Here is an 11,453-nt window from a genome sequence, read left to right on the forward strand (position 1 = left end):
GGTGCTGGCTCCTACCCTGGGGGTCTTTAAGAGGAAATTAGATGAACACCTTGCTGGGGTCATTTGACCCCAGTAATCTTTCCTGCCATGGCAGGGGGTTGGACTAGATGATCCACTCAGGTCCCTTCCAACCCTAGAAACTATGAAACTATAAAACTAAGATCGTATTGATCTCTGACTGATCTCCTCCACTTGCTCTCTCTTAGAGCACTGTTAAGCATGCAGGCCTGCAAGATGACTCTAGGGACAGCATGAGAACCAGGACTTATAAAAGCAGAGGTCAAAGTGACAGATGCTGTCCAAAATGCCCTGAGAGAAATTCAGTTCAGGACAACCTATATAGAAGCTGCACAAATGTTTCTCTGCATCAGTATTCATTGCCCCCCCCCACACCCCAAAACTCACCACATTGTAGTTGTCCAGGGCTTCCACCCTACAGCAGAAGTGGCGCCGCTTGGCTTCTCTGCTGATTCTCTCAGCTGCATCTTGAGCTGTCCCTGTCTGGCTACCAAAGAGAATGAGGAGTTTCCGTTCCGACATCTGGAGGAGACAAAACCAGCCAAGGAATTACAGTGCAACAAGGCAAAATGCAAGCCAAGGCGAATCCTTGCTCACTAAGTCAAGCTAGGACTCAAAAGAAGCACTAGCAGGACTTGGTTCTTATGTATTTTGAAGGAGGAATGCAGAATGCTTTAGCATAAAGGATATGTAAAAATACAGAAAGCAACACGGTTAAATGAGACACTAGAAATCAGGGCTCCTGGATTTCCAGCTCTGGCTGATTTGCTGTCTAGTCTCAGCCCTGTACTCAATTTCCCCGTCTGTAAAATAGGGGTGGCATCAGTTCCAACCACACAGGATGAACGGACAAATTTTGAGATAGAATTTGCATTTGTAAAGAGCTGTGAGTCTCTGATGTATTCCAAAGTGAGGGGATACTGCTGACTCAAATGCTGGCTAATTTTAGAAATGTGTTAGAAGTAGGTATTGGCCCCAGTTTTTTTGCCTATGTTTGCAAATTTACAGTCCCATTTTCCTTATCACTCCTGTAGCTGAGTGAAGGAGTCATGTAACCAGCAGAGGTAAATAACTACCTGGAGAAACAGCAAGAATGTCGTACAACTGGTTTATTTTTCTCTCCAATCCTTTTTAGTTACAGGAATCCTGGACACTCGAAGTGACAAAAGCCCTTGGCAAATCTAACCCAGACACAAGGGAGAGCTATAAATCACTGGTGTTTCAATGAGAAGGTATGACTCACAGTTAATTCCAGTCATGGGGAAAGAAAGAGGCCTGATGGTTCCTGGGATTCTTAAAAAGGTTCCCACTGGCACATAATATCCCTGCCTGATATCAGTGTGGTTCCTTTCAGCCCCAGAGCCATAAGACTTATTCCAAAATTCAAATGGACCCAACCAGAAATTTGGGAAAGTCTCTTGGGTACATGCTGCTCAGCCAACAAAGACAGCAGAAACGTAACTTTCTCCCACCAGTCCCTGCTAGGAACTATCCTGGAAAAAGTGGAGGGCAGTACCCAGCAGGCACACAGGCAGCATGTTTAGTTCCTACCCCACTGCCCCCATAGCCTCAGCCATGGTTGGCAACTTGATATGTGAAGCACAAAGTGGAAAGAGGAAGTGGCTGGTGTGCATGGCGCTCTAACCATCCATAAGGGAAGGACTGTCTATAGGGTACTGCAAGCAGCTAGTGCAAGTTGCAGCAGGCCCCATGCACAAGGCAGAAACCCAGGAGGAATCCCTACTGGCTGCTCACCTCCCAGCCCCTGCCTACAAAGGGTTGTTAATGGATGGAAAGGCACTCAGTGCTAAGGCTGCCCTAGCCTCAGGCATAGCCATTCAAGCCTTATCTTGCTCCCCCTGGGGTTCCCATAGCCTGACAGAAAGGCAGGCAATGGAGCAACCAGTGCTACTTGGCTTCCTCCCATAATACATCAAACAGCCAGAGGAGAGCTGTTTCCCAGGGAAGGGGTAAAATTGGTTGTACTGATTTTTGGTGCAACTTCTGCAGGGAGCCTTAAAGGGCACTGGCAACAGAGATTGGGGAAACTGAACAATCACTCATGGAAAAGCCTGGCCCAGAGGCACATGCTGCAGCATTAATTAAACATGCCCAAACCTTGGGCGTCACAGGCTTTGCACACATTTTGAGATGTTTGAGAAGGAAAGGCTACAACCTATGTTCCATTAGAAGTCAAGTGCTAAGGCAGCCTAGACCTGTGTCAATCATTTTTCACTACCTCCTTGACCACAACAGAACTTTGATATATATTTTGATTAAAAAACCCAAAAAACTGAAGGCATTACAGACAGAGAAAAAAGCAAGTGTACCCTTTTTCTGCACCTTCTGGTTCCCACACTGTTAATATTTGCACCTAAAATTTTGCATCCTTGGAAATTGATGCTGTTTGGAAAGCAAGCAGATGAAGACATGGCAAGGATGACACCTGTCTTTTTAACTAAAGGTGAGTGCCTACTTTCTGTAACTTGGGTTTCTCATTATTTGAAAGAGCACCTGTGACAGACAGGTGCTCCCCCCCCACTTCTGTGCGACCAGGAGATTATAATCATTCAGTTGGTTGAGACTTGCTATGGCTGAGTCTGCTCACAAAACCAGATTTCTGCAACATGCTCTTGAGCATAGTCCCTTTGGAAAGGAGATGTAGCACAGAACCTGGGCACCTGCTGCTGAAGTTACCTTACCATGTGATCTGCCTTTGAGAAACGCTCCTCCCTCCCTCCAATATTCTCCTGCAGCTGTAGGCAGCACGGTGCCCGGATTACAGTCTCCTCTATGTAAACAGGAAAGAGCAGCTGACAGGACATTTAAAAAGAGGGGCTCTACATTTCAGACCTTTCTCCCTGACCCTTGAAAGAGGCGAGGTCATGAGGGTGGAATCCTTCAACCCCCCGTTTCTATCTGGTTGCCATTACCGCGGTGAGACTCACTAAAGCTCGTGTAACTGTCTGGCAAGTTGTTAAGAGGCAAGAATAGAAGCTTCTCAATAAGAGACAAGGGATGGAAAGCACCGCTCCGCTCGTCAAGGACCGGGACTAGTAACCCCAGACCAACCGCGGAGAACGCCGAACCCACCTGCACTTCCGGCATCGGGCTAGTTCCACTTCCTGTGACAACAACAACGTGCGCCGGAAGTGCGGCGGTCGGTGGCCCGAAAAGAACGTCCGACTGCCCTGCGCAAGCTGGTATTGTGCTACTTCCGCTTCCAGTGAGGACACCGGTGTGCGCCGGAAGTGCTCGGGGGGCGGCGCCGCAGCGCGCTGCGGGCTGGGGCGATGCTGTTCTCGCTGCGGGAGCTGGTGCAGTGGCTCGGCTTCGCGCCCTTCGAGCTGCTGCTGCACGGGCTGGCGCTGCTGGCCGCCTCCGTGCTGCTTGTGCTGAAGGTGGACGGCGCGGGCGCGGCGCTGTCGTGGTGGGCGGTCTTCGTGCCATTCTTCGCGGCCGACGGGCTGAGCACCTACTTCACGGCCATCGTGTCGGTGCGCCTGTTCCAGGACGGCGAGAAGCGCCTGGCCGTGCTGCGCCTCTTCTGGATCCTCACTCTGCTCAGCCTCAAGTTCGTCTTCGAGATGCTGCTGTGCCAGAAGCTGGTGGAGCAGACGCGTGAGCTCTGGTACGGCCTCATCATGTCGCCTGTCTTCATCCTGCTGCAGCTGCTCATGATCCGTGCCTGCCGCGTCAACTGACCCTGCTGGTTGGGGCCTGGCGCTGCTGCCCCGCTCCCTGGCCTGGGCCCCGACTTGCTGCTCTGAGCCGAGACGTTTCGGGTTCCCTCCAGTCGCCACCCAGTGGCCTTGTGGCTCCCGGTCAAGATGTTTTGGGTCCCATCCAGTTGCTGCCCATCAGTGTTATGGGCCCGGGCTGAGACATTTTGGGTTCCCTCCAGTCACCATGCATTGGCATCATAGCTCCAGGCTGAGAAACTTTCAGTTGCCTCAAGCGGTTGTCCATCAGCACCATGCCCCCAGGAGGTCTCATGGCAGCCCCACAGCGTGTCTGAATTTTGGGGGTAGCGCATGAATGTCAGAAAGGGCCGATGCTGGTAACTCGCGTTGGGTGTTTTATAATAAAGATGCACATGTGCTGCATCACCAACAAGAGGGCTTGTTTATGAAGCTTTGTCTGAGGATATTGCTGCATGCTGCTGTTGCCTGGGGAAGATGGGCAAGTCCAGGGGGAGGGAATCCTGCCTTGGACTTCTGTGCCCAGGGTTGGGAGGACGTTGCCCTCATGAAGGCAGCTGCTGACTTACGTGCCCTATGCATGCTGAGGATGCAAAGCTCGTGATATAAGCTCCAGTCATGGCCTCAACTGGGGCCTGTCTGATCCATCCAGAACAAGCTTCAAAGCAGCAGGACAAGAATGTATTCTATGTAGAAAGAACAGTATGTTCCGTGCAGGTCAGGCAAAGACTCCCAGTTACAATGCAGTGCGAATTGTCAGTGAACCTGGGTAGCTGAACTACAGATTTGTTGAAATGACTGAAGACAGCAGCAATCTGATTTCCCCTAACTTTTATACCTACTTCAGGGCCAGGATCAATGGGCTGTTTTCCTTTCACTGTCAATTTTACACGGTCCCTCTTTGGCATCTTAAATGTTGTTATTTATTGTTAGGATCCTAGGAAAGTAGAGCTGGGATGGGAACACATGAGGGTCATCTAGTTCAGCCCCCTGCTTGGCAAAATCATCCCTGGCTAAACCATCCCAGTCAAGTGTCTGCCCGACCTGCTTTCTGAATTTCCGCAGGCAGAGATTCTACAACTTCTCTAGGAAGCCTGTTGCAGTGCTTGACCACCCTTATAGCAAGGAAGTTCTTCCTGATTTCCAAGATTAATTTCCTCTGCTGCAGCTTTAGGCCATTGCTCCTAGACCTATTCCGTATAGTCACAGAGAAAAGCCCATCTCCGTCCTTTTTATGATCACTCTTCAGGTATTTGAAGACTTGTCAAATCCTCCTCAGTCTTCTCCAGACTAGATGACTAGCTCTTTCATCCCTTCCTCATAAATCTTGTTGTTGCTATTGTTATAATTATAGTACTTGTTTCTATTTGGAAGGTGGGGCAGTGGATTAAGTCATATTTTAGTAAGCCAGTGGAGGCCAACCTTATTGGCAAGCATGCTACAGATTAATCCTGCACTCCCAGGTGTCACTCCAGTCCTCTTCTGCCCAATCTTCTGTTCTTTTTGCTTCCTACTTTGTGCTCCCTGCCCAATCTCCTGCTCTGCTTTCTGCTTCCTTTCCTGTGACTTCTGCTTCCTGCCTTACCTACTACTGTGATGCCTATCCCCTCTCTGATCTGTTGCATTCTGCACAGAGGCTGGCTGTGCCACAGGTTAGTCATCTGTGTACTAAGCTGTTACGGTGTCTCTCAAATGACATGAAATAATGGACTTAAATTGGCTTAGTAAGATGGCCACTTAATTGGGGGTTTTTTGGTTGCTTCAGCAAAAAAAACAAGTTTTTCAGCAGCAAAAATATGAGGGTAACATATCCCCCCCAACAGCAGTAACTGCATTTCCCAGAATGCCCTTCACTGACACAGGGGCCTGTGTTGCTGCCACTGCTGTGCCTTCCCACTGAAGGAGCTATAAGGGAGGGAGGATGGGAGAGTGAAGCCCTTCCCTCCCCACTCTGGTGTTCCCTCCCTCACCACCTTTCCCCTTTAGGTGGTGCCAAATGCCGTGCTTGCCCTCCCTTTTTTAAGCTACTGCTGGTTACTATAGGCTGTTATTTAGATCTTGGTTTTGCTTTAACTGTTTCGTGGTACTTAATGCGTTAAATTGAAAACCAAAATGCCCACAGGGATGAAGCTCAGGAGAGAGCATGCCTTGGTATTGAGGAGACTTGCTGGGTCAGCCCTGATCTTGGGCTAAATGACCTCACCTCCCAGAAAGAGGTGCCAGCTTAAGAACAACGGCATACCTTAGAGGAGTCTGCCCAGGAGGTCAGATTTAATGACATCATCTGGATGCTGCTCAGACTGGGTACACTTCAAGGGACGTGAGATCCAGGGATTGGGTTAAATACCAAAGCCCTGGTGACTGTCCACAAGGGAGGGAGGCAGGGCAGTGACACAGGGCTCTGCAGAACCCTTCTCTCTTACTGAGTACTGTATAACAGATCTCCTTAGGGTTCCTTCAGGAAAGCAGAACTTAAAAGATTTTCTTGAAAGCATGCATAGAAAGGGCAGAACTAAGATTGTGCAGGGGAAGAATAACTTTTGGTTATTCTTGATTTTACAGTGCTTTATGTTGCAACATTGATGGGGCTGTTAACCTAACTGTTAATGGAATGAATGTTCTCATTAAAAAGAAAAAAATTCTGCAGTGGAACAATGACCTAGAAAGTTTGAGGACTCTTCTATGCAAGAGGCACATTCACCAAAGCAAGGAGTCTCATGTAGTCTAGCATAATTCAGTACAAACCAGGATTGTATGTAGTGAGAATGTGCTGTCATTGCCATTGGGCTCGTGCTTTCACACTAGTGTGTGCCGTTATGCTCATGCTGTCACATCACTGTGTCCTCTGTCTTTTTTATACTAATACATCAGCGTTGAATGAGATCCAGAGATATCCCTTCATGATAGTGCTCAAGCTTAGAGACTATGAGGGTAAGTGCAGCATAACCACTTTGGTGTATGGATGATTGCTTCTGCTTTATGCCAGTCTGACCTGGGGTTTTCCATGCATTGCAATTAATAGTAGCCAACAGGATCCAGAGATCACGTTCCAGTTTACAGCACTGTCACACTAACTGCTTATTTGACAAATACGGTTTCAATGCCTTAGCATTCTCAGAGATTGTAATTAGTCCCCATTTCTGGGATGCCTGAAAGAACTGACGAGCTCCTAACAGCCAGGCCATGTGGGGGAGTTGTTCCAGCTCTGTATAAGCTGAACCCAAAAGCACCTTACTACCTCTGTATTGTGAAAAGGCAGTTGGCTATCAGGCTCCTAGCTGCTTCCTTACTCCATGCAGTGTCTCTACATGCTTTGTTTCCCTCCAAGCATAAGTTTGTTAGAGCAGAGGCCAGCTCTTTTGTATTTGCACAGCCTCTAGCACACTAGAGTGTTATTGACAGTGAAGAATACTCATCGTTTGTAGAAGGTCCCTTGGAGCAGAGTGCTATTGTTTTGTGCCAAGAGTGCAAAAGTCCCTGTATCGGACATTTATCACCAAGATGAAGCGTCTTCTAGTAAACAAAGGTCTATATTCTAACATTTGTGATATGATGCCTAAGTGAAACTGCTCTTGTTGAAGCCATGAGTTGTGCCTGGGAGTGGTTCATTAAGGACTGCAGGTACCTGCCCAAAGGTCGCTTATGTAACCATATGCCAGCAGGTGCCAACAGTACTCCCTTGCAGGGTGACCCATGAGTAGGATTTAAGAATGCTTCCTGCCTATTGACTCCTGATTACTGATTATCCAAAGACATCTGGTGTCAGGGGTAACCAGGCTTTATCAGGTTTTGAATTATGGGGGAGCCCACAATCATAACCGGGGGGGGGGGTCTCCAATTTTATTAGGGCATCATGATGGGGCAGCCCAAATTTTTTTGCAGGCATCCCTCCCCACCCCCCATCAAAGTGTAATTCAAACTCTGGACTTCACCATAACCAAAGGGAGAAGCTGTGTGTTCTGCAGCTGCATGAATAGCACCATCCTTTCAGAGAATCACAGTGTTGCAAGAAAATATTTTCCTCAATTTCTAGCAGCACTTTATGGCCACAGCTGCAGTAAGACTTACCTCTACCCCAGCCATTCCAGCCCAGCACCCAGAGCAGTGGTTCTTAACCTTTTTAGACTTGAGGCACCCCTTAATAGATTCAAGGTGCCCCTTAAAAAATGCCAGCTCTTACTTTTTACTCTTTGTTTTTTGTCAAAAATACTAGAGCAATTCTGTTGCAAAGAAGTCAGAAAGACCACAGCATGTCAGAATGTTTTTAACACCAGATTCCTATTTGAAATCTCTGGGTTTATTTGTGAATCATGTTTGCACACCTCACAGTGCTAACATTGTATGGCATCCCATGGTACCCTTGAAAGGATCTCAAGGCACCCCAGTGTCTCAGAACCCTGGTTGAGAATCACTGGCCAGAGAGGCTACCCTCTCTGCTATCACTGCAAACAACCTGTCAACATCTACAATAAGTTTGTTGTTCTCCTTCCAAACCTTCTGAAAAATGTGCTTTTGCTGGGCTACTGCTGAACACTTGACAATGGTTGGACTGCTGTTCTGCTGAGATCACTGCCCATCGTGCTGACCAAGAATATGTCACTGTTCCTTGTACTCCCCAGTCTGCTTGTCTTAGACTGCCAGCTCTCTGGGCACAGCCTGGCTTTCTGTTTTGCTTGTACAGTGGCCTGCACAGTGGGGTCTTGCTGCTGTTTAGGCACTTAATTTGCCATTGATTTTAATGGTAAATTAGGCATCTAAACTGATCCAGTTGACTTTCTGTGGAATTTGTAGGTCTAATGCTTTGGGTGCTTATGAAGATTTCACCTTGGATCTTCCTTGCTATTCTTAGGCATTGAGGGTGGAACGTGTTGGCATGAACCACTTTCTAAACAGTGGCTGGACAGAGCAACTTCCCTCATAGTTTTGTAGGTTTTTATGGCTACTAAATCTGGCCCAGTGGCCAGCTCACCAAAATTCAGCACCTTGTAGGTTACTTCAGTTCAGAGGAGAAATAGGTGAGAAACTCTGACAGCTCTGTTTGTTTATTTAAAAAAATGGGCAAAGTTCCACTTTCTCAGACACGGGAGGAATCAAATAACTAGAGACTGTTTCCTTATTCTTGGCCTGAAGACTCTTTTTGCTCATACTCAACCCTAAACCTGCTCCCCACATTTCAAGAACTTTTTCAGGAGCCGTGCACCAGTGTTCAGGCAGCACTGAAGCTAGCTTCTCCTCATGTTTCAATGTGTCACCTCCCTCTTCAGAAGAGCTGCCTCTTCTCTACCCACACTCTTTTTCCCTCCATCCCAATACTCCTAGATCATTCCCGTTCCTGAACAGCTTTGCATTTGTCTTTGGGGAAAAAATGTTTCTTGGGACCAGCAGGAAGAAACTGGACAGTGGGGTGTTCTGCAACCATGAGGCTTGTTTCTGGTTCCTGGTTTCCTCAGCTCCTGGCAGAGTCTGTCTAAAGTCTACTCGCTCCCTGGTTATCTTTGAGACCCAGGGCTCTCTACTTGGTGTTCTCCCCTGGAACTCTTGTTTAAGCCTTTTGACTTTATTCTCATCCCTGTTTATGTTTAGTCCCAAAAAGTCACTTGGACCCTGGTTCTGTATCCCCCAGGCTTAGCCATTCCATATCAGGTTATGTAAAGGTATGGCCACCTTTAGTAAGTATGGCAGTTAAACCTACCAGTTTTAGTAAGGTTTAACCCTAGCTGTTAAAAGGGCCATCAGTCCCCCTCCTCCTCTAGTGTTGGGAGATGGTGTGGTGGAGCCCCCAAAGAAATAATCATCTTTATCAGCAAGGTGGCTAAAATCTGCATGTGCAGGGTGTGTGCGGAAACTTCCCATCAGTAGCAGGAGCTAGAGCATTGAGAAGTGGAACAAAGTGCAGATTTTAGCACCTGACCCTATAAGTTATCTTCACTGGGTACAAGGGCATTTCCAGGCCAAGTATCTATTGTAGTTTTATAACCAGATTGATAAGGGAGGCTTTGGGGCCTATCAGAAATTGAAAGTCTCTCCCATAGCCAGGGGGCTATGTTGGGGGGCCATGGACCTAAGCTACAATATTTATAGCCCTGGGGTAGGGGTTGGCTTTATGTCCTGGCCAAAAGCTAATGTCCAAAGCCCTGATATGAGAAGAGAGCACCAGATCTGGCTACAGCTGATTCTTGGGAAAAGAGAAAAAAGGACAGGAAAGAGCACAAGTACAAGGGTTAAAATGAGGCCTCTCTCTAAGGGAAAGCGGAACAGAGTCTCTGATGGTACCCCCACTTCTTGCATGGGTCTTAGGAGAGTGTGGACACTGTCCAGTGATTTGTCCAGGGGCATGTGGTGACCAAAGGAGCTGGGGAACAGACCCACAGTCATGAGTCCCAGAACTTCCTCTTGGTGATACAGGTGGCTCCAGGCAATGTAACTTGCAGAGCTGATATCTTACTAATGCTGAATAACTGTACAGTGGGTGATGTCAGAGGAGCTCCGAGCAAGAAGAACTATTTCCTCTTTAGATTCCTGGCGCGGAGACTGGGCCGAGTCATCACTGAGACCTGTGATGTGTGCTTATGGCAAAGGACAGGACTTTGGCTACAAAAGCACACCTGGACTGGATTCACGTTCCACACACAGCCATTGAGAATGAATGGCCGTGTTGTCACAGGGCACAGCAGTTTTCTCTCCATTGAAACTTACCTTTCTACCAGGAAGTGATGCCCATACAATCCTGTTTCCTTGAAAGATAATAACAGTTTATTGCTCATTTGTCAGCTCTTCCCAGCAGCTACTAAAGAAATCTCCTCCCCTCCATAAGCTGCTGGCCGGTACCTCCAGCTCAGCAAGGGTTGATGCCTGCCCAGAGCCTGATTTCTGCTCTTTTCTTGGGCCTCATATATTTCTTTGCAACAAAGCACTTTGGCATAAGTTTAACAGGTGAGCTGTCTGACTGGCGCCCTTCCTCAGGGCTCTGAGTGTGTGGGTGGATATGGGATTTTGAAAAGTGGGGGGTGACGATGGTGAGGTGCATCATTTCATATAACACGTGGAGGTTACCATGAACAATAAGCTGAATAAGAGCCAGCAGTATGCCCTCAACTCCGAGAAGACTAAGAGCATACTGGGCATTGGTAGGTGTGTTGCCAGCAGACTGAGAGCAGTGATTATTTTCCTCTATCTAGCATTGGTGAGACCACATCTGGAGTACTGACTGTGTCCAGCTGTGGGCCCTCCACTACAGAAAGGACGTAGACAAATTGGAGAGAGTCCAGCAGAGGGCAACAAAAAACGGTGAGGGGGCTGGGACATGATTTCTGAGAGGCTGAGGGATCTGGACTCCTTTAGTCTAGAGAAGAGACGACTGAAGGGGATTTAACAGCAGCCTTCAGCTACCTGCACGGGGGTTGGAAGAGGGTGGAGCTGGGCTGTTGTCAGGGGTGGCAGATGACGGAGCAAGGGGGAACAACGGTCTCAAGCTGCAGCAAGGGAAGCTGAGGTCAGCTATTAGGAAAAACTTGCTCACTGGGAAGGTAGTAAAGCACAGGACCAGGTTACCCGGAGAGGTGGCGGACGCGCTCCCCATCCTTGGAGGGTTTAAGACGCGTGCAGACAAAGCCTGGGCTGGGGCGATGCAGCCGAGGCCGGTGCTGCTTGACGCGAGAGTCGCACTAGACCCCCCCACCTCAGGGCTGGCGACCCCGCCCCGGAGAGGGCTGCCCAGCGTGCGCCCAATGGCGG

General features: G+C 48.4%; 3 protein-coding genes across 6 annotated transcripts in view; 2 read left to right on the forward strand and 1 right to left on the reverse strand.

The window, feature by feature from the left end:
• NDOR1 (NADPH dependent diflavin oxidoreductase 1) overlaps window positions 1-3,144 on the reverse strand; it is a 39,070-nt gene extending 35,926 nt beyond the window's left edge. For 3 of the 4 annotated variants that reach the window (XM_019540587.1, XM_019540585.1, XM_019540588.1), the window contains exons 1-2: window positions 3,112-3,144; window positions 406-540 (exon numbers count right to left, since the gene is read on the reverse strand). In XM_019540587.1, the coding sequence (XP_019396132.1) occupies window positions 406-540; window positions 3,112-3,126 (150 nt within the window). In that variant the 5' untranslated portion in view covers window positions 3,127-3,144. Of the gene's footprint in view, window positions 1-405; window positions 541-2,951 lie in introns of all 4 variants that reach the window. The other variant, XM_019540586.1, reaches the window with a different exon arrangement.
• A 116-nt stretch (window positions 3,145-3,260) lies between these two features.
• On the forward strand, window positions 3,261-4,123 carry TMEM203 (transmembrane protein 203). Its single transcript, XM_019540589.1, has one exon. It carries the CDS (start codon window positions 3,312-3,314, stop codon window positions 3,720-3,722), a length of 411 nt encoding a protein of 136 aa, XP_019396134.1. The 5' UTR covers window positions 3,261-3,311; the 3' UTR covers window positions 3,723-4,123.
• A 6,650-nt stretch (window positions 4,124-10,773) lies between these two features.
• Window positions 10,774-11,453, forward strand: part of TPRN (taperin) — an 18,819-nt gene continuing 18,139 nt past the window's right edge. Inside the window, exon 1 of the mRNA XM_019541094.1 lies at window positions 10,774-10,854. Coding sequence (XP_019396639.1) covers window positions 10,774-10,854 — 81 coding nt within the window. The remainder of the gene's footprint in view (window positions 10,855-11,453) is intronic.

Source organism: Crocodylus porosus, unplaced genomic scaffold (genome assembly GCF_001723895.1).
Source record: "Crocodylus porosus isolate Cpor-Errol unplaced genomic scaffold, CroPor_comp1, whole genome shotgun sequence".
Classification (NCBI taxonomy): Eukaryota; Metazoa; Chordata; order Crocodylia; family Crocodylidae; genus Crocodylus; species Crocodylus porosus.